Source organism: Uloborus diversus, chromosome 9 (assembly GCF_026930045.1).
Source record: "Uloborus diversus isolate 005 chromosome 9, Udiv.v.3.1, whole genome shotgun sequence".
Classification (NCBI taxonomy): domain Eukaryota; kingdom Metazoa; phylum Arthropoda; class Arachnida; order Araneae; family Uloboridae; genus Uloborus; species Uloborus diversus.
Genome location: NC_072739.1, coordinates 41,733,440 through 41,757,260, shown reverse-complemented (window position 1 = coordinate 41,757,260; position 23,821 = coordinate 41,733,440). Strand labels below are relative to the sequence as shown.

The following is a 23,821-nucleotide window of genomic DNA, read 5'->3' as shown; positions in this document are numbered from 1 at the left end:
CCCCCCACACACACAAACTGCATTTTGATGTTCATAACAAAATAGTTTTGAAAATTTAAATTATTTCATTTTTTCAAAACATATTTGATTTAACACAAAAAAGAGACTCTGAAAAATCCTGGAAGACCTCGGGCAGGTTTCAGTACAATTAAACAAATATTTTTTAAAACATTGTTTTAACTATAGGACTTAGTCTTTGGAAGTAGTCAGACATAATGTTTAAAAATGCTGTCTAGTGACATGGCGAAGTCTCGTACCAAGAAATCGGAAAATGTTCAAGTTAAAAAAAATGAATACAAATTAATACGGTTATAAAAAGTTTAAATACATATAATTGCAGTCTAATAGTATACCGAATTCAAGCAAACAAAGCTTTAAAATAGTTTGAATTAAGAAAGAGGTTAACCAAACGGAGAAAATTTTCAAACTTCGCTTGAAAACAGGGACGCGGAAAATAGCAATTAAAATTGGTTATTGGGCCAACGACCTAAAAATCCGCAATTTATCAAAAGGAAACTAATATTTAAGTGAAAAGATATCACTTATATACAAAAATGAAAGTTTTATGCAGGGTGACAACCCGCCAAGTTAGAAAAGAATCGTAAACATTTTATCAGTTATTAAAAACGCAGTATACATACTTTCTTATTAGAAACGGAAAGAAATTACTTTTTCATTGACTTCAAAAGTTGTGAAATGGATATGAAATTGTTAAGTATGATTTGTATGCATTAACATAACGGATTTAAATGCATTGAAAGTACAGGGTAGATGTATAGAATGTTTTGGTTCCGCCACCCACAAAACTCATCGCAAGATGTTGACGTTTAGCTTGATTGCCATTCGGAAGATGACGGAAATGATTTGTTGTTGAATTTTTGAAACTTTCAACAGGATCTTCATCAAAAGCGAAGTTTTGCAAACTGGTGTGAAGAATAATGTTCATGGAAAATGTTTATGACAGAATATTTGAACGGAATTTCGTATTAATTGAACTTTAATGTTCAAATACGAGGAAAACAGTATTCCAAAGAATGTGTCCTATAAGCTTAGAAAAGGTGTAATGAATAAGTAGTTCTCAATTTCGTAGTCTTATTTACTCATTCATTGTCCAAAAAGTTACTAATAATGACTCATTTTCATGATGACTAATGTTTTGCTTTTACTATGATGATTTTTATGCTTCAGAATGGCAGCACCGCGATAACAATGTTTGATTGCTGGGATTTGTTATTTTTTCAATGAAATTAATTAATTATGTTTCCGCTTCACATGTCACTAATTTCCGTACTGCCGCTTTGTGAATGCCTCTAATAAATAATAGCACAGTTTTACAGCTTCTTTAATGTTCACTTTCTTTTATATGTCATGCTGCCTTCATGTGCTGTTGTCATTCTGAAATTTGTTTACATATATCCTCAATTTCTCTTGGATACTTAACGTGACCGAGAACAATACAATGGGTACCAGGATAAGGTTAAACAATTTTATTCGCTTTTTACCGAATATTGCTTATTTGTGCCTGAATGTAATTTTAATGCATTGAATGAATTTTATGTAAAAATACATCGTATTCGAAGCATTAGTTTTACTACATGAATTGTTTCTTGAGTAAAATTGTTATAAAAATGAAAAACGTTTATCACAAAATTTTGAATTAACCTAATTGTCTATTTATTACAAAGTTGAGTGTTTGAAAAATTGTTTAAAAATGATTGTTTAGGTAGTTTAATGGTTGTGTAATTATTGAAACACCCGACCGTTTCAGTTTCCACCAAATTTTAATACAAATATGTCAGTAAACGTAATTTTATTCCTTATTAAGCATTGGAATTTAAATTTGAATGCAGCTCTTTTTTTCTTTCGCTTCGTTAATGTCATTCAAGAAGTTCTTCAAAATTAAATATTTTCTTAAAATGAATAGACTGACTGCCAGTGAATGAACACTTTAGAACAATTTAATTTAAAAAACTCATACCATCTAAAAACTAATTAGAGATGCGTCGAATACTGAATATTTGTTTGAAATTCTAACTGAAATTTCGACCAAATACTTGACTAAAAGATGTTATCTGTAATATTTTATAATAACAAATTAAAAATAGAAAATATATACAGTCGAGTCTCGATTACTCGAAGACCTACAACTCAAATATTCTTATATTTCGAAGTGTTTTGGGGTCCCAAACTCTTGATAAAGGTGTGGGAACTTCCCATAACTCGAAGGGTTTATAAGGTCCTTGGGACTTCGAGTTATCGAGGGTTGACTTTCTATTTTGTGTTTTTTTTTGTTCATTTTAAATTCGTTAAACATCCTTATCTCCATTTAATGATTATTAATTTAAGATATAAAATTAATCCTTCCAAAAAGCAAATTAATATAGCATATTTCTAATTTGGTTTACTGCTCCTTTCATTCATTAAAACTGTTACTTTTTATTTGTATCATTTGCATTTAAAGTCTTCAAAATGCAGTTTTAGGCTGTATTTGAATACTTAAGAGGGGAGTCACAAAACCCTCAACAGGGCCCGATTAAGATATTGGGAGACCCTAGGCCAAACAGATTTTCGGAGGTCCCCTGTAGTCAAACCTAACAATTTTAGCCTTATTAAATTATTGGCAGAATTAATTTGGGGGCCCTAGGCCAAGGCCTGGTTGTCCTATTCAGTAATCAGTCCCTGCCCCTCAATTATCGATTATGATGGGGCATGCAAGCATTTTTAAACTATCAGACTAACTATTGTGAATCTGACAAATGGTTTTTTACGTTAGTGGCTGCACCTGCGTTTTTACAAGAGCCTAGGATCCCCGAAGGAAACCTAAGTTTTAAATTTATTAATGATTGAAAAATTTGAAATAAAATTTGATGAAATACTCCCCGATTATGTTATTTTCAAAGATCGGATAATTTTTAATTATTGCAGAAGCCTTATCAAAAAAAAATTATTGTGCGAAATTTGATTCTGAAGTTTCGATGTCTTAACTATTAATGCATTCACAATCTAATCAAAATTGATACAGTCAACCTTCGTTTTTCGCGGATAATCCGTTCCAGACTGTAGATACTGTGATAAGTGAATTTCAACGAAATACGATTTTTATGTATAAATTGAATATTTCCTAGTGTGAGCATAGAAAATTTGCATATTACTCTTTAAAGCATTTTTGAGCCCTCTAGACATGAAGTAGTACTTTTTTGTCACCATTACGCTTGCATTTATCCAAGATACAACAAAAAATGGGAGAAAATGAAATGTATTAGACAGCCCAAAAAGCAGTGCGACAATGTGTTTTGAACAAACGCACAACAGTTCTACCTTCCGTTAAGACACACTTATTCAAACATTGCAACTTGTTCGATGATGAGAAGAGTACAGTTGATTCCATTTTTTACCTTAGCGGAGGTAATGCTTACTATTTTGAAAGCTAGTAGTTTACAAATGAAATTACAATAATACACAGTGATATAACATTCCCTAGAAGGCATTTAATAATTGGAGGATAACAGTTCTTGATATTCTTTTCAGCGTTTTTATACCCCCCCCCTCCGCTACCCCTCCGCAACTAGCTGTACTGTAGCCTCTCAGATCCCAAGGGAACACCATCTGGTTTGTCACTGAAGTGATGGGAGCAGGGGGGCCCTGGGAGATGATGTAGCCCCTCGGAAAGACTTGCTTAACTTATAATATTTTGTTACTCTTTTGAAAAAAATTATTAGAAAAGGCTAATGAATATATCATTAAAAACCATAATAGAGCTAAGTCGTGAAAGTTGAATAAGTGGAGGAAGACTTTATTCTATGAATACATTTATAAGTTATCTAAAATTAGTTTATTGGAAATTTACTCAAATCTAAAAAATAAATAGTTTATTTTTATATATTGCATAATCTAAATTTATAATGTGCTAAAATTGTCTTTTATTTTTAGGAAGAATCCAGTGCATGCATTTGAACTATTCTGTGAAATAGGCATTCCGTCCGACACTAGTGCAAGTATGTTTTTTATTATTCATTATTGTTATAATCATTGTTTCATAGCAACTGTAGATGTTTTCAAACTATATTTAGGTCATTATTTCAGTTCAACTCATTAACATAACCAGACATGTTTTTCCTAAAAGAAGGGACTTTATATTTTATTTGATTGTATTTCCCCCCTCCCCCTTTTTTTATTTTATGAAGGAGAGTTTTCCTTCCGGTAAAATACATACAAGGAGTGATTTAGAAGAAACTTAAGTCAAGTAGCGGATTTTCCACTAAATCCAGAACTCTAAAAACATCTCTCTCACAAGATTCCGAATTCTAAGCATATGCATCCTTCCTCTGCAAATTTCATTAGAAGTTTTAATTTTTTTACAGAATTAACAGAATCTAATAGAACATCTAAATAATTTCTGTCGTAGTTAGTTTTTAATGATTAATATCCCTTAAAATTAAAATCTAATTCCCTATGTTATTAAAGCACGTACAATTGATATGTTTCAAAAGTTGCGACGCCTAATTTCTTTCTTTTAAAATTCAAATTATGCAATAAAAATGCTACAAGCTTTTATTATTATTATTATCAATCGCTTGTTGAAGTTAGGTTGTGCACAAATAAAATGCCCCTTAAGATTATAAATCAAATTCTTCTTTTCTTTTGTAAAAAAAAAATCATTTTACCTCTTTTTACAAAAAAGGAAGTATTGTATTCGCAAAAAAATTTTCACTCAAAAATCAGCCTAAATTTCCATTTTGCTCACCCCCGAAATAATGTTGAATTTTTTTTTCAACCCGACCACACATGGATAAGTGCCTAAAAACGTATAGACACCCGAAATATCCATTTTGACGATCCCCGAGTTAATTACAACGTATTTTCTCATGACGTCCGTATGTATGTATTTGCGGCATAACTCAAGAACGGTATGTCCTAGAAAGTTGAAATTTGGTATGTACACTCCTAGTGGGATCTAGTTGTGCACTTCCCTTTTTGGTTACATTCAGATGTTTTAAAGGTGGTCTTTTACACCTTTTTAGGGGGAAATCATTGTTAATTTCACTGCAAACTCAAGTGGTGGTATAATTTGGCAAACACTTGGCAATATATCGACAATGTTTTGGTCGCCAATTGGCGACAAATTTGGCATGTTTATTTTTTTTTTAAATCTGGTTTCATTTTAGCCACTATTGGCAATATTTAGAGAGTAAACCATTGAATCACATTAAAACTGATAATTTTAGAAAAATTAATCTGTACAAAACGTTTTTTTTTTTGTTTTGGTTTGCAAAAACCTTGGGGTGAAAATATTTGAAGTGTCAGGGCCCAATACAGGCTGATTTTGTTACCGTTTTTCGGTACCTTCACAAAAATCTTGTTTTGAAATAGGTACTTTCACAAAAATAAAATAGTAAAATCAGGTAGCTTCACAAAAACATTGAAAATTTCGCAAAAATTCACATTTTAAAATATAAAATTTCTCTGTTTAAAACAAAATTTACTTATAAAATAAATTCTAAGCAGGATTATATGTACAATCGCTTAAATAGCAACCTTTTTGTGGTATTTTAACTAATTTTTAGCTGTTTCTCGCCAAAGTGTATTTATGCAATATTATCGCAATCTTTTAACATGTTTTGGGGAACCATTTTCTCATAATTTCCAAATTGTACACAGTACATAGCCCATTAAGCTGAAATTATGATGGTATTTTCGGTGCTTCTTAGGTTTTTAGCTCTCCTTAAATTTCACTTTGTTCTACTTCTCTTTTACAAAAATAGGATGCCTCTAAAAGTTCACAAAAATAATGCTGATAAAAAAAAAAACTTTCACAAAAATAGAATGATGCAATACTTTCACAAAAATAGGTAGCGAGAAAAATATCCTGGATTGGCCCCTGAGTGTTTCTTTGCTTACTCCAAGTCCAAGGCATTATTATCATTAAATTAGCATAAAAGGGAGTCATGTGATGCACACATCAGCTCGTTTTAAAACAGTTTTCAGAGATTTTTTAATTTTTAATTCGGAACTCCAGCGCTCGAATACGCTACCTTGCGGTGATTTATAAAACTGCGAATGCAACTAAAACATTGCCACGTTGCGCTCCACGTGTATCTGTTGACGTAAACGCGGTCAGTTTGTTCTGAGTAACGCATTCAACATGTCTAAGAACGCCTTCAACAACAGAAATTAATTCGTCCCTTAGTAGTATTCTCGAGCTTCTCAAAATAATGTTAGTTTTCCTTATTTCTTTCAAAAAAGTATTAAATGGTGGAAGCGTAAACCAGAAAACTCTGGCTTAACAAAATTGGATAACGTTATACCAGGTAACATTTTTTATTGTTTTGTATGAATTTGTAAGAATATGAGTTTTTTTTAATCTTAAATTAATTTAACTAATCATATTTTACAGCAGCATTTAGTTGGAATGGACGGTATGCAAAATATTTTCTTGAATATATTATCGTAGAACAAAATGAATAACCGAGAAAGAATTTACTTTATTCCTTTTATTCTCAGCTGAAAGGTTTCGCCAAATTTGTTTAGGGTTATAGTTTTGGAATTGTGCGAGCAAAGTAGCCTTTCCGAGATTTCGCGTTTTTAGTTAAACCATTTTTAATTTTTATCATGAGTGGAATAAAATGATAGTAAGATTACAGAATTCGATAAGTAAAAAGAAATAATGGTCAATCAACTGAAAAGAAAACTACCACCATATATAAACTGTGAGTACACATTTTATTTATTTTGTTCTGAGTGAATTTGAATAAATATCAGTTTTTCAATTCAATGAAAAAAAAAAAAAAAAACGAACTTAACAACATTGACTGGACACTTTTCCTTAACCTAATTCCACATAAATGATTTAAATAACCTTTGTTACTACAGTATCCTACTGAAATAGAAAGTATGCAAATAAATTTTCTTAAATATTTATCGCAGAACAGATTGAAAAATCCAGAAAGAACGTTAAGAATTTGAACAATAAAAAATAAAAGTTTGCCAAAAATCTGTTTATAGGGTTATGGTTTTAAAATTGTGTGAAAGAATAATGTATCTTGACAAGATTTCGCATATCAGGTAAATCATTTCCATGACGAATGAATTAAATGCATGATTTCTTTAGATATCCAATCATATAGTCATAGAAATAAATTATCTAGTGTTAAACGTTACTCTTGACAGTCTGCCACGTATGTGCACTATGTGACAAAAATGTCAACAAATGCCGGAAATGTCACGAAACTGAACTTAATATGTACTAATGTATAGAAAAACGGTACAAAATGAAAATGCCGTTCGAAGCGAACCAAAAATTTATGAATTCCGAATTCAACATCGTGAAAATGGCTGCTTCAGAACAACTTACTGTGTGTTCTGCATTAATTGTTTACTTTCGTAATACTTTTTGGTTTCTAATCTCTTTCTATATGGGTCAGAATAACCAAAAGACTTTGAAAAATCTTTTCAAATGAATAAAGCGAAAAAATCATACATAACAACAAAAATCACAACACTTTTAGCATTTTCTTCGTTACCACATGCGTTTGTTTTAGTTTTTTATTCCGCCATTAGACAGTAACTGCAGTGCCCCCTATAGTTCGTTGGAGTCGCGAATAGGCATTAATTAATGATTAAAACAAAACTGATTATCCAACACAAATTACAGTAACCTGTATAGTCAAATATCATTCACATACTGTTTTTTGAATGTAAATTACCCATTTTACTTATATCAGCTTCTACACATGTTAGAGTGAGAAAAACATTGTAAGTGCACAAATTTACAACAAATCGCAGGCACATGTTTCTGGGTTTCAAGGGCTCCTTCCTCACCTCTGCCCTTTACTCTTTTTTTGGATGACTGCACCCACAAGCTTAAACTTTCCTGCATCAAAGAGAATTCCTTGAAACCTGGAAACAGGGCCCGATTTAGACTTAACAGACTCTGAGCTATTTCAGGTATGGTCCCCCTTTTGTAGTCCAGACAACTTTTCTGTCGGTGGCAAAAGAAACTATTTTTGAGCTTCCTGCGATAATTAAAGCCATGCTTTGCCTTTTTTGTTTTTGTCTTTGAATGTGTTTCCTGCTGTGTGTCCCTTTTGGACTGCCCTTAAAAGAGAGAACAGTATCAAGAGTGAGGCAGGGCTCCCCTTTAAATTAAGTATAGGGGTCTGGGGGTTTCCCACTTGAGGAAATTTTGAAAAATAGATACAGTAAAACCCCTCCTAACGGACACCTGAAAATGAAATTAATTATTGAAGTACTTTTCATTTTTTGAGGAACAAAACATGCAATTTTTGGGGTGGGGCTCCGAACGAAGCAGGGGCACTAAGCTTTATCTTGATAAATCTGGCCCTGCACGGAAACAACCGTTTGCAGTCTATGCATTTATGTTTTTTTAATTATTTCTTTGTAAGCCAAACATATTTATTCATTTCTCAGATTTCACTTTACTTAGCAGTACAATTCCTTTGAAAACTATGTTTAGGAGCAAATAAATTTGTATCACTTTTTCTCCTCAACTTGCAGTTTGGAATTGTATGTACGAATTGTGTCTAATAGGTTTTTTTTTTTTTTTCAAAAGTGTATCAGAAAGATTGGGAGCATAACTTTTTTTTTTTTTTGAAAAAAAATTTATTTTATTAACAAGTTTCAAAAATATTTTCTATGTATCGAAGCTAACTAATCTGTTTATTTTTTAGATCCATGGATTAGTTGGATGTTTCCTTACAATTTTAAAAAAGAGGTAAGCATAATTTTAGTAGTTAAAAATTAAAAAAAAAGGGGGGGGGGGAACTTTTATTGCTGCATTTATGTCCTTATTGTTTGTTATTACTGTTCAACCCTTACCCGCTGGGATCATTATATGCACTTGAATTCCTTTGTAGTTTGAATAATTTTCAAGGAAAACCTTATTCACAAAATTTAAAATTTCATAATAGTTTAAGATAACTTTAAAAACTTCGTAAAAAATATGATTTTAATTGTAGTTTGATTAATACATCCAAACTTTTTCAGAGTGGCGCTAGGAGTAGATCAGTAGTCATAGCTTATAATGTGGGTAATTGTTTGTCATTTCTGCTTAAATTTTTCTTTAAAATCTTGTGTCCAGTTTTTCTAATGTAATCTTTAAATCGAGTCTTAAGTGATCCATGCCTTCCTGTTTGCTGCATATTATATAGGTAAAGACTTGACATTTTTTAGGAAACAGGAATTTCTAAATTTTCAATTTCCAACAAGGGTAGTTTTTCAGTTACACTGGCGTTTGCTATAACAACTAGTGTCACACGTTCTTTGCTGTTTTTTCCACCAGTGCGAGCTTTATTTTTGTACATTATAGTTTTATTTAGCATGCATTTATAAAAAAAGGTTGGTTCCATCCAATTTAAATTCATCTTCTTCGTTATAAAGGGCAAGAAGGTTTGGCAAATTTCTTTTTCCATTCAATGCATATTACATCAAATACATCTTTTGTTTGTCCATGCAATACTTTGAACACAGTCTTATGCCTTGCCTTAAATTTTTTGAGCTATCAAGCACTTGCAACAAATCGTTGTCTGTGACATTTAACAAATGGGTAAACACATCTGCTAAAAAAGCTACAATCTAATAAACTGATAGTTTAGAACACATTAGATTTAACAAGATTTGACAAGCTTACAGCTATTTGTTTCAAAGAAGTAGGAGCCCTTTCAGCTATTTGTATTGAAGCCGCTTTAATTTTAAGAACTTCTACTGCTTGTTATTGCATTAGGTGGTTCTTTAACATCCAAATTTTTTTAATTTTGGACCTAGTAAATTAGTCGGAACAATTAACTCGACGCTCTCAATTTCTAAAAACAATTCCCGATGTTTTCAAAAATTGTTTTTGCAAATTTCAAGAGTACGGGATCTTTAAGGTTCTGGCGTACCTCTTCCATACTGTTAAACATTGCCCGATGGAGGGGAATCATTTTTGAAGAAGTAACGCTTTGTTCAGATTAAATTTCCAGTTATTTCTTTGAAAATGTTTAAATTTCTACTAGTTTTGGCAATGTTTGCCATTCTTAGACTGTTAGCACATTGCTATTGAGCAAAGCTGTGGCAGAGACTAGATTTTTATTCAAAAATCACATTTGATTTACCTTGTTAAATGTGAGTCTATTTCTTATCTCTTAAAATTTTCTCAGCTTGGGAGAAAATTCGTTTACAAGGAACTGATGTTGCCACTAGATATAATTGTCATTTGGCAATGTTAAACAACCTTGGATAGATATTTTTCCGCCTATTCCACCACAAAAGTGGGTCTTCTGATCATTTTAGAAAAGGCTCCTGCAAGTATTTATCCACTTCAAATAATACCTGCCTGCTAAAAGGAATGGCTGAGGCCTTCAACTCTAATTCATCAAACTCCTTCCACAATGACAAGCTTTCAGCTATTTGTTTTGAAAAAGTAGAAGCACTTTTGGCTATTTGTATTGAAGCTTTGGAGAAAATTCGTTCACAAGGAACTGATATTGCAAACTTCAACAATACCCGCCTGTTAAAATTGTAAAAAAGTAGTAATACCGATGCTAAAAAGCATAGAATTTGGTATTCCGAATGCTAAAAAGGAAACTTACTGGGTTTTCCCTGCAATAAATGCCCCAAAACAAATATAACATTTTAGAACTGATTTATTACAAATTACTCACTATAATTAAATTACACACAGTGGAATTAAGTACAATGCATTTAGTATAATTAGTAAATATATTGTTTTGCCATATTCAGGAATGAACTATTAATGCATACTGATCAGCTGGTTTAAATAAAACACGATATTAGGTCAAAAGATCACATGTTAAATCAAAAATCACATTCCCTATCATATCAGATTATACTGATAGAAAAAATCACATAATAAACACAGTAACACACGTTTGATTTTGTGTTGAGAAAAGTTGAGTTTCATATGACCTTGTTACTTCACCTGCAATGCTAGCACAAAAAGTTCAGATTTTGAACTCTCGAATTCAGATTTTCACATCTTAATTTTTCAAAACACGGCCTCCATAGAGAGATACTAAGAACTCTAAATCATTAGCCTAAAGGCCGGATGATCTTAGATGAGAAATTCAGTGTCTCATTTCCATATTTCTGTCTGTCGCTAGAACCTTTTTAAATATTTCTTTCAGAAATGACATCATGGGTCTCACATCTATAGCAAGGAAAATGGTCTTGAATCATCACTGTTGGTTATCACTATCCTAAGCAAACTTCATTCCTAACCTTTAGAACACAGCATCAGATTTTTGCCGATCTTCAGTACAGCCAGGAGCAGAAAAAATAATCACCTTGCCTCCCGGTACACAAAATTGTGTCCGGGAGTGAGATCAAATTTTTATATTTGCATCATTGCTGGATATTTGACTGAACTCCCGCCACAAACCACGCGGGTTCCCTCGGTTAACTGATGGGTTGCAGTTACTGGCAGCAGCAATACAGAAGTCGGAATGAGGTAGATTCTGTTGGAGATGTGCATTACATGAAGTTCGTGATGGAGTCGGAAAGTAGGTGTGACAAAACCGTTTGTCACACTGCCACTGTGGGATTGTCTGGGGCTGTAGCTGTAGACACTAATTTGTCAAACTCCTTCCACAATGACAAGCTTTCAGCTATTTGTTTTGAAGAAGTAGCAGCACTTTCAGCTACAGTAAAATCCCTCTAATGTGGACACTAATGGGACAAAATTTTTTGTCCGCAGTAGAGAGGTGTCCGCAGGGGTAGGAGTTTAATAATGTTATTTACATTGGAACCGGGGAATTAAAAATTGTCCGCATAAGAGGGTTGTCCGTCCCTTTGAGGGGTGTCCGTTAAGAAGGGTTTTACTTTATTTATATTGAAGCTGCTTTTATTTTAAGAACTTCTACTGCTTGATTGCATCTGGTGGTACTGAAAAATCAAATTTTTTAAATTTTGGGCCTAGTAAAGTAGACGGGGTAATTAACGCAACACTCACAATTTCTGAGAAATTATTCCCAATGTTTTTTTAAAATTTACTCGCAAACTTCAAAAGCGCAGCATCTTTAAGGCTCTGGCATACAGCTTTCATACTGTTGAACATTGCTTGATGGATGAGAATAATTGATCGAAGATGAAAATATCTTTCATGATAATATCCGATTATCATTTCTGGTAATTTACCCTTTGAAGGCAGTAGTTGAGGATGCTTACTTAAGTAAGATAGCCGAGAGTTTCCAGCCTGCCTCCTACCCTAATGATGCCTTCATCGTCTAAAAATGGAGACAAATTAAAAATCTTACTTTTGCTGGAAATATCACCTCCGGATTTTAATGCCGCTATTTCCCTAGGAAATTCTTTTTGCAGCTCCCTGACGAGGTACGTTTCGGCATCTGCCAGCTCATTGCGTGAAAGGGGACCTACTTTTTTGCTTTGAGGGTATCTGGTATTGTGCACAAACCTAAAAATAAAACTACAAATTCTAATTAAACATCTAGAACTTTTGAACCTAAACGAGCTCCTACCAAGGCTCCTAACAGCTCAAGCCTTGGCATTGTAACTCTTCAAAGGAGCTACCCTGCTCTTTGATGTGACGAGGTTCACAGACGCTTTATCTTCTTCTTTTACTTTAACGTAAACAGAAGCACCATATGCCTTTTTACTAGCATCGCAAAATATGTGTAATTCAATGTTATTAATTCCTTTAACAGCAGAATTTAGAACAAATCTCAGAATTTTTCAATTTTTTAAGTATAGGAAGTTCCGAACACCAGTTCTGCCATTTATTGACGATATCTGGAGGTAAAGTTTCATCTCATGGCAGTTTCCTATTCCATAACTCTTGAATAAGACATTTTACTCTTATAATGTAAGGTGACAATAATCCAAGCAGGTCAAAAATCTTTCCTAATGATTGATACAGACCACAAACAGTCATTTAGAGATGATTGATCTTTTTCATGCGAGCTGGCATCAAATACTGTCCTCATATTTGTGGTAAGTTTTTCTTGTTTACAAACTGCCTGGTGAGGCAAGTAGAATTTTGGTCTATCTTCTTGGACGCTTGTATTTTCAACTTCCTCAACAATTCCCTGTTCTAAATAATCTTTAATAATTTCCGCATATTGACGATTCAGGATAAATTTGAAATTTTCTTTGAAGTGTTGAGAAACGCCGTTTCGCAACCTCTAAATTATCACTTAGTTCGCGAAAATCTCTTTTTCAAGGCAATTGTACTTCGTACCTATGCCCAGTAAATTTGACGGTTGCATCAAATTTTTCTTGTTCTTGGTCCTTCTCAAAATATCCAGGATCATCTTAAATACCCAATCCTTCTAATTCAAAGAAAAGCTTCAATGTGTCCTGCAAGGATTCATCTCTAGTGTGAAAACAAACGTTTTCACTAAAACTTGGTATCTAATTTAATTTCCCGCCAGCTATCCAACCAAATTCTGATTCCTGTAATATGAGTTCATCATTTAGTTTGTAGATGTTACCTTTCAAAATCTTAAAAAATATATCTGCGCTGATCAACGCATGAATTTCACTCGATTTATAAAATAATGGATCAGCCAACTCAATAAAGTCTGGAATTTTAATTTTAGAAATATCTTAACTCTACGGCAGGTATTGACCCAGTAGTTTTATCAAAAATTAAAAACTCAATAGGTTCTTCATAACTACGATCTTCGTTCAAAATAACCGTATTCAATTTCCAATTCATATTTTGATTCATTTCGTTTAACCTTGAAACTTTCATTTTTATTTTCTGTTTCTTTATTCCCAAGATCTCATTGATTTGTTTGTATAATAGGCAAATATTGCTTGCACTGTCCAAAATACATTTTACGGCAACCCTTCTTTTCCCATCCCCGCAATGCACATAAATCTGAGCTGTAGACAAAAAAATGTTTTTTTTTCCTTTGATTTGAGACATTACTCAATACTGAGGAAGAAGATGTGGGGGAATGAAGCGGATCATTTGCAACTTCTCTTACGTCACCGTCTCCAGTGAAGCTATCAAGTGGCGCCTTAATGTAATTCGCTTGGTTAAAACAAATGAATTTAGAATGCTTCTGACTGCATTTACATTTTAATCTTTATTCAAGAGTTAACTTTAGAAATTTATCACATTTAAGTATAGAATGATCATTTTTACACACAATACAACTCTTTTTCTTATCACTTTCGTTTGATAAAAGTGACTTTGATCCACTGGAAACTGTTGAAGAATAATTTTTTAATCCTTCTAGAATCCTAGCTTTTTCTTCCAAAAATTCCAGAAATTTATCAAGAGTAGGAATTTCTGTAGATTTTACAGACATTTCAAATATTTTCTGAGATTCGCGATCCAACTTGTGATTTAGCACATTTAACAAAAATGAATCAGACATATTATTTCTTTCGAACCCCAGATTTTGCAGTGAGCGAAGATGTCGCTTAACATTATCAACAAGTAATCTTAATTGGTAGGAGTTTTTATGAACTTTTTCAAAATTAATAAGGCTAATTATATGAACATCAACAATAGCACGTTTATTTTCATATTGATTATCAAGCGCTTTAAAAAGCGAATCGAAAGTATCTTGAGGACTTTCAATAAGTACAGCATCTGCTTTTAAGGATGCTCTCAAATAACATAATTTTTAGCAGTCATTTATGCAGCTATTTTCACCAATAATGGTAGTGAATTGATTTTTAAAGTTTTGGTAATCTTCATATTTGCCATTGAATGTTGGCAATGGAAGATCGGGAATCTTTACATTCGCTTTAATATTTTCATTTTTTTATTTCATTACTATTTGATTTAGAAAGTAAAATTTTGAATTTTACCTCCAATTCTTCTAATTCTTCGGCGATGCCTTCCGCTAAGGTCAGGTTGTCTTTTAAATCCATAGATCCAGAAAGACCACAATATCCGTCAATCACTTCATTGATGACAGCTTTTGCCGAATGACTTCCAGTTTAGTTCCAAGTATTACTAAGTCATCAGTTTTCTCTTCTGATGACACAAAGTTTTGAAGAAATTCAGCAAATTTCCCAACTTTGGTTTTTAAAACGCCTTGTTTTCTTTTGAGCGTTATTAAATCAATTTTGAAGGCAAGCAAGGCTCTGGGTGAAAGAAGGCTATGTATTGATTATATTTTAGTGGACTGTAATATTTGGTTGATGAACCTTGACTCAATAAATTTTTCCTAATGAGCTTTAATAAACTTCACAACACAAAATTATATACACTAATTTACATTTAAATGGTAATGGAATGTGGGCTTCAAAGGAAAACATATCAATGCCCACGTCAGAAATAAATGCCTTCTCTCTCTGAGGCGTCCGTTCATCAACTGCCTGACTACGGCCGAGTGGCAAGATCACGCATGCGCAAACAGGGACGAATAGTGATATTACGTTCATTTGGAGTTGAAACTAGCAAGTTAAATGTATTCTGCTGCTCTGGCCGAAGTTATTGCTCTTTATGTTATAGAGAAGTCGATTTAAAAAATCATCAATAAAATTGAGTTTCACATAGAAGACAAAAAAAAAAAAAAACTAATGTATCGTTTAATATTGTTATCTGCAGTATTGAATAACTCATTATTAGCATTAAAAATCTAGAAATTTTCTGTTTGAAATTTTTTTTATTTGCTAAACATTTTTTTTAATGTGAATTCTCTCATTGATGGTTTTAAGATTCAGCTTTGGCAGTGCAATAGCTGTTCCTGATGCTAATTTGAAATTACTATTAGGTACTTTATTTAGAGGAAGATAAAGGATTTTTAATTGTTTTTTTTTTTTTTTTTTCTAAAATGGTTTGTATTTCTTATTTATTTATTTATTTATTTATTTATTTATTTTCTAAAATGGTTTGTATTTCTTATTTAACTCGATATTTCTTACGTGACGAAACTTCGTTTGGTCCGAAGTACTCCACACGTGAATGAATTGACTTTCCAGCTGCGTGAACCAATTCATTGAATTTTCCTTCTGAAACAGAGCACTTTCAGACCAATTCTTCAAATCTCATCGCCTGTGGTGGAAGGCATGTCCGTTGACTTCTCCGAACTCGTCATCGGAACAGAAGATCAGTTCTATTGCCGAAAAACAAAAGCTAAATATCTGGAATTAAAGCAGTGAAGTATTCTATTTTGCAAGAGGTTTTTCTTATGCCAGAAGTGACTTAAGAAGCTAACAAGAAAAAGGCTGCATCTCGTAAAGTTTCCACTAATGAATAGAAAATTACTTTCATTGAAACTGTACCATCAGTAATTACCAATAACATACCAACTTTCTCCTGAAATATATACAAACTAGAAAGAAAAACATGTGTTTTGCTCTGAATGTTCTTGTTTAAATGCATTTAATTTCATACCGTTATAATTTCATTTTATTTTATAGGAGATATTGAAATCTGTTCCTGGATTTGCATATCCTTGTGAGTTCAGCAAGTGAGTATAGTAAATTTCATATTTAATCTCATTCATTAAATTGTGTAATTGAGTTTTATGTTACTGCCTTAAATTTCTGTATTCTTCTTTTTTTTTTTTTCCTATTTTTAACTTTGCCTATTTTTAGTAAATTAAAAAAGTTTTTGAAATTCGTGTTCTAAACCCTAGTCCCCATTTTTACAAAGCCATTCAGTCTTAAAATTATGGGTAGAAGAATTTTTCCTTTTTTTCCAAGTAATATAATAAGTACCTAAACTTTTTCTTTTTGTGTTTAATTTACTATTGGACATTTAACAATTAACAAGTTGACTTCAGTGCTAAAATATTTAAAAAATTTCAACCATTAGAAGCAAAAACAGTAATAAAAATTACACACATGTTTTGGGGTGATAAGAAACTATTTTCATTACAAATAAGCTCAATTTTGTACTGATGTAGAAGCTCCTTGCATCTCCAAAACATGTGTTTAAAATTTTTATTACTATTTTGTATTTTAAACATTGGTTATGATATTTTAAGCATTCGCTATGATTTCTCTAATTTCTTAATCCAATATCATTTTCTTAATAAGAGCAACAATTTATCTCTATTTATGATCTTTTAATAATCAAGTAGAACACAGATTTGAGCTTCTTTTGGTTCGTATTTAACTGTGAAGATTGAGGGCTCAGGGGTTCAAGGGAGATGTTCCGGTTAGGTGATCAACGGAACGCGAGACCCTCATAGTTTAGTTCTCAAGCACCCTTGGTATTCATTTTTTCCACCCACTGAAGGGATGAAAGACTGAGTGGACCATACCCAATCCAAGTTTGAGGCTTTGAAGAGTGAGGCACTACCACTGAGCCACTGGGTTTTTCATTTAAAAGCTATTTAGCATTAACTGAAGTCACGAGAAAAGCTGTGGCAAAATTAATCTTGCCCTAATCTGGCCAAGTCACTACTGTGATAGGAGCAGGGGACTCTCGGGTGTGACGTGATGTGGCAAAATTCTAAAATAGTTGAAAGTTAATGAATACGGTCACATATCTTTCTAAATGCCTCAGTAAGTTTCATCTTCTGTTAGAAACTAAATTCCAAATGCAGCCAAGATATCTTTACTGAAGTTAAATCAGGGTGGCACAAATTATGGAGATCAAAGAAAAGTCAGGGAACTTTATCACTCAGGGAAAAATCAGGGAATTTTGAAAAAATAACAAAAAATCAGGGAAACATGGCAGGGTGGCCACAGATCAGGGAGATCAGGGAAGTTTATTAATCAGGGAAAAGTCAGGGAAATATCAGGGAATTTCAAAAAAATAAAAAAATCAGGAAAAATTGATTTTTTTGAAGAATTTTTTTTTGCTTTACAAAATTAAGTATCTTAATTCCCTATGCATTTTCGGCCAATTATCTGTTCAAAAAAAAAAGTAAAATTAATGAGGTGCGATTGTACACTGCCGCATATTTGTGCATCTTTTTTCCTCAGCGTCAATATATTGAATCTTACTTATTAACCACAGGATGAACTTCCTAAGATTGCTTTTGTGTCTGTTAGGTTGTTTATTTTACCTAGCTTGAAATTTTCTTTCATTCTTTCAATGCAAGTTAAAATAAACAACCATACAGGCAAAGAGGAAGCCTTCATTAATGCCTTAGCTCCTTTGCCTTTATTCCATTGTCTCGAAGTGATTAACGTACTATAATCACGATTTCAAGAAGAAATCTTTGGTTTTTGAATGAATGCTAATAAAAGCTTAGAAGTTTTTTCTTCTTTGTTTTTTAAATTTAATTGCTAAAATTGAACTTTCAATCAAAAAAACTTTGTTTTTTACCGTTATACTATTTACTGTCGCCACAGATTATAAAGGTTTTCTTTTCTTCAAACTTAAATGATTCTTTTATTTTATAACCAAGTTGTATTCTTCTTTTATATATTTTGAAATTAATTAATTTTTTTTCTGTTTTTTTTTTTTTTTCTTTCTTGCATTTCAAAGTTTGATACAAAAGCAATCTAAGATTTTTTTTGTTACATACTTAAATCATTTGAAATAGAGTTAACTTTTGTACTTAAGTAAATATCTTGATTTTTTATTGTTAAAATGCTGTATTCATTCATTAAAACCTATGTTCTTGATTAAAGAAAAGCTCCCTATGAATGGATGTCAAAAGGTTTCATCTGTTTTGCATAAATGTGTCAATTAGTTATATAAGAATAACTACATTACTTCTATTCTTTCACTATTACTTGTTATTCTTGCAACAATTATTATAGTGTTTGGAAATTTAGTCCAAAATAATTTCAACTACTTTTCAGTTCTACCATAAATACACATATGTTTTTAAGAGTGATTTTAATAGTGTCTTAAAATTCTTATGCTAAGTGGTTTCTGGAAGTAAAGTATCTTTCCATGTAGGAAAATTTAATATACTGTTTTGTAGTTTATTTTTTCCAAAAATATTGACCTTTTTTTTTGCCATTTTGTTAAAAAAGTAGCGTCTTTTTAAAATATATCTTTAGTTCATCAACTTTACACAACTTAAAACGTTTAAAATACTACATTTTATACAAACATACAATGGATTTCAAGTAAAGCAAAGAAAGGAAACCATTACCATTGGTAACGTAAATCAGGGAGATTTGGTGAACTTAATCTAGAAAATCAGGGAAAAGTCAGGGAACTTTTTTTCCCAGTTTCTGTCGCCACCTTGTAAATATATAACATTTTTTATTTAATTGGAAGAAAAAAAATCAGAATTGTACTTACTATTGATAAAACACAAGTTTGATTTTTAAATCAGTCTGTTTTAAAGCTGTAACCCTATAGTAATGTATTTATATATTGGGGGTACATAATGCCCCCAATAAATAAGCTCAATAGTAATTTAAAGATTAAGTTGAATTCTACGATGCTTTCTTCTCTCATGCATTTTTTATTTGACTCAAAAGGTGAAATTCCATTGCTCTATTTTTGTAATTTAGATATTTAAACATTTTGTGAAAAGTGCGACCAAAGCAAAAACCAGGTTTAAATCAAATGTGTTCAAAGCAATATTTTGTTGACTTTTTCTCTGCACCAAAGTAGGATTTTGACCATTTTCAATGGTATAAGATTTTTCACAATTCAAACTAACTTTTGAAATGTGTCATGTTAAAAACTAGTGTTTCGGTTAAAATGCCGAACCGCAGTTTTATAAGTTAAAAATTGCTCTTTGAAATTGTTTGAAGAGTATCGTATTTTTTAAACCATGGATATATTTTATATTAACTATGAAAGAATTTTGTAGCTCAAAAACAATCTGTACCTTTTTGATCTACTTGTGTATTTCTTAAGTTATTGTTAATCTTGCAGCAATGCTGTGCAGCATTTTTCGTTTGTCTTGACAAATATCGATAGTCAGTGGACATTTGGATTCTGCAGGCATGCCTCTCATTCTTCTACCTGTTATGTTTTTCTCAGGTAAGTTTTCTATATTGAATTATACTTGCTATTAAATATTTTGACCCTTTGATTTTGTTTTGATGAAACACAACAGTATACACTACATTTCAATAGAGAGGTAGACAACCTTGAAGCCAAGGCTTAAGAACGGGGGGAGAGAGATCCCTGGCCCATTTGAATTATAGAGACCCCCCCCCCCCCCCCCAGCAAACTGGTTCTGCCCCTTGATTCACCCCTCTAGCTTCCCACTATGTGCCTCGGCTCTCCCTATTTTTACGAAGTTTTTACGCTACTCACTGTTCACTCATCGTTCTGCTTTCTTTGTGAAAATTTCGGCAAGGAGTTTTTTTTTTAATGATGACTAGTAGATGACTGGTAAGGCTAGAAATATTCAACAGTTAGCTCACTTATGTGTTTATTTTTGACAGCTTTGATGTTGAAAGATGAAGACTTTAATAACTAAATTGAAGTAGATGTATTGTTTATAAAATACATTTGTGTGCTGTAAAAACTGCATAGAAATGAGATGGTATGTTCTCAAAAATTGCAATTTGAAGAACCTTTAGCTGTCAATTTTTTTTTATCTTTCGACAATATCGTCAGCACCATGCTGAGCTAAGGAATGTGAAAATTGGCACTTATCTGGAGAGCCAAAACAATATATTTCTTCTACTTGACGTATTTAGTTATTTTCAATATTTTAATTTTTATAGATCAGTGTTTTTCAACCTGTGGGTCGCGACCCCCCAGGGGGGGTCGCGAAGCCTTTGTAGGGGGGGTCGCGAGAACTCAGTAAAAAATCAATAAATTTTAAAAAGGTAGATATATTAAGAAAAAAGTCGCGAGAACTCAGTAAAAAAATCAATAAATTTTAAAAAGGTAGATATATTAAGAAAAAAGTTTACAAAATGATACTCGTTATGTTATTTATACACATTACACATTAACATACTACACATATCACACATTACCAAAAAATAAAATCTTCGAGTACTCGTTCATTTTAATGTGAAGGTTGCGCTTGATTTTGTTCAATCAATTTCTCCCATCGTGGATCCGTTTTTGCAACATTAAGTATTAAATCGTTTTCCAAATTTAAGCGATTCCTTAGTTTACTTTTTATTTGGGCCATTGATGAAAATGTCAACTCGCACAAGTACGAGGTAGCAAATGGAATCAAACACTTCAAAGCCTCGTTTGTTAATTCTGGGTATTCTGTTTTTCTTTTTAACCAAAAGGTATCCAAATTTTCAGACTTGAATTCCAATTGTAACATCCCATCGGCAGATAATTCTAGCAGATTCTCTTTGAGCTTAGTTGCTAAATTCGCCTCATTTATAGCTGCATTTAAAAACGGATTTAAGATCCATATTTGCCCAGTGCTATCCGATATCTCTTGCACTGAGAAGTAATGACATAATTCTTTCTTCAAATTATCTAACACCATTTTCATACCAGATATATATGAATTGATGTTTATCTCGCTTCCGACTTCTTCAATGAAAGACTGTGTCGACGAAAATGAATCAAAGTTGTTTTGATTTATAGATGATGACCAGAATTCAATTTTTTTTGATAAAGGCATGGAGTTTGTCTTTTGCTGTAATGACATTTTCATCCCGCCCTTGAAGACTTTTATTCAAGTTATTTAAATGCTCAAATAAGTCCGAAAGAAAAGCCAGTTTCAAAAGGAATTCCGGGTCAGAAATGAATTCAGAGTAATGTGACTTGGCTTGCTGTAAATATACTAATAGTTCAGCGCGAAGTTCCATAACTCTGGTCAGTACTTTGCCTTTCGATAACCACCTAACCTCTGTATGGTAAAGCAAATTTCGGTGGAGAGCCCCCATATCATCACAAATGAGTCGAAACAATCGAGTCTGCAACGCTTTTCCTTTAATAGAATTTACAATACTAATAATAATATGTAGAACTTGACTGTATTCTTGTGGCAAGGTTTTGGCTGCAAGAGCTTGGCGATGGAGAAAGCAGTGCATCCAACAAGCGTTTGGCATCTGTTCTTTCAGTCTAGCAATAAATCCACTCTTCGCACCAGTCATGGCTTTTGCTCCGTCACTACAAATAGCAATGCATTTTTGTGCCCAATCGATATTCATATCTTGCGTAGCTTCAATGAATATGTCATGCAAGCATTGACCTGTAGTATTTGTGGGAAGTGTCTTGCAAAATAGTATTTCTTCAATTAATTTTTCATTGGATTCAAAACGCACAAAAGCTACAAACTGCGCACAACCCGCAATATCCGTTGATTCATCAAATTGCAAGGACACAAAAGAACTTTTCTTTATTTTTTCTATGACTTGATCACGAACATCAGTCGCCATATTGCTTATCCGGCGTTGAATAGTATTGTCAGAGAGAGGTATACTTTTGAGCTTTTCGATCTCTTGCTTGCCAAACATAATCTCTGCTATATCTAAAGCCGCTGGTAAAATCAAATTTTCGGCGATAGTGTGAGGTTTTCCTGCTTTAGCCACACGAAAAGCTACTCGATAACTAGCAAGCAACGCTTTCTCATTTAGGTTGGACATTTGTCCTATAGCAGTTTTTTGATGTTCAAGAGCTTTTAATTTTCGCTCAAAAAATTCCACGGGTTTATTTTTTTCATTAGGATGTTTTGTGTTTAGGTGGCGTACCAACTTCGATGGCTTCATGCTTTCTCTTGACAAAATTTCAAAGCAAATTACGCACTGCGGTTTATTGTCAATCACAGTAAACCCAAATTTCAAATAATTCTCGTCATAAAGACGTTTTTTCTTTATTCCACTACTCCCGCTAAGACGTTGATAGTTCTGATGATCTTTTCAGAAATTTATCCATTTTCAATGAAAACAAACAACACAAATAAATACGTAAAACAAGTGTTTGATATCTTACACACAGTCCGTATAACACCGTAGTTTCACTTCCGAATCGTTTTCACGTATCGCGGTCTTGCTTCCGATTTCACTTGCTTTGCGCTCATGCACTCAACTGCAACTGCCGTAGCCGACCGCCCCTTTTATAGGCCTGCGCATTCTAGCGAGAATCATCTCGAAGCGTAACGAAACGTCTCGAAACCTGTGGACCTTTCGCGCGGGGGACTACCAGTGCCATCTGTCGGTAGCACTCGGAACCTGTACTGTTTTACGTACTTAATTATATATTTATATTCGAATCCTAATAACGCAAACGCCTAAAACTTTTGTATGGATTAAATATTTTTAACATACATAAAATAAAAAAGGTCGGGGGGGGGGGGGGGGTCGCGAAATATTTTTTGATACTAGGGGGGTCGTGTCATGAAAAAGGTTGAAAAACACTGTTATAGATCACTTCAAGAGTAAAACTATCATCTGAAGTAGGTGTAACCAGTAGGCAGCCTTTTTTTGAGTTCTACGACAAACCATCGAATTTGGCATACTCTTTTTCACATTTGTTAGTTTAGTTTGGTAGTTTAAAGATTTGATATTTTTGATTTTTTTTCCTCCTTGAAAAGAAATGAAAAATATTTAAATCATGTTAGCGGAGATGTCACTCCCTAATCTGGTTAACATAGGAACTTATTGTGTGCATATTGTGCATAATGCTATGTGCATAGGAGTTGAAAAACTTTTCCTGTACATAGATAATTTTGCATTAGACATTCGTCAATGAGTAAAATGACACAACATGTATAAAGTACAAATAAAAGCATTTAAAAGTAAGCTAACAGCTCGGCAAACCTCTGCTTCGGGGCTATCAAATGCAAGCCCCTTCATCCGTGCGTAAAAAGGAAGAATGAATGGTTCATCAATGCAAACCAAACGACAAATGAACGAAAAATGAAAGGAAGCGAAGTAAACAGACAAAAAAACGGAAACTATTACATCACCAGAACAGAAAGGACACCTATGCAGAGGAAAAACGTCACGGAGGAATATGTTTTTTGTTCTCGGCTGCTTTTTTTACAATTCATCAATGGTTTAAACTATCACCTACCATAACGTAAGA

The 23,821-nt window shown here is 32.8% G+C and overlaps 2 protein-coding genes across 2 annotated transcripts in view; one reads left to right on the top strand and one right to left on the bottom strand.

Moving 5' to 3' along the window:
• Positions 1-783, bottom strand: part of LOC129230175 (GTPase-activating protein and VPS9 domain-containing protein 1-like) — a 145,680-nt gene extending 144,897 nt beyond the window's left edge. Inside the window, exon 1 of the mRNA XM_054864577.1 lies at positions 642-783. The gene's annotated coding sequence lies outside the window, so the exon portion shown is untranslated. The remainder of the gene's footprint in view (positions 1-641) is intronic.
• A 478-nt stretch (positions 784-1,261) lies between these two features.
• LOC129230173 (DENN domain-containing protein 1A-like) overlaps positions 1,262-23,821 on the top strand; it is a 101,602-nt gene continuing 79,042 nt past the window's right edge. The window contains exons 1-5 of the mRNA XM_054864575.1: positions 1,262-1,476; positions 3,931-3,995; positions 8,688-8,731; positions 16,360-16,409; positions 19,739-19,846. Coding sequence (XP_054720550.1) covers positions 1,460-1,476; positions 3,931-3,995; positions 8,688-8,731; positions 16,360-16,409; positions 19,739-19,846 — 284 coding nt within the window. The 5' untranslated portion in view covers positions 1,262-1,459. The remainder of the gene's footprint in view (positions 1,477-3,930; positions 3,996-8,687; positions 8,732-16,359; positions 16,410-19,738; positions 19,847-23,821) is intronic.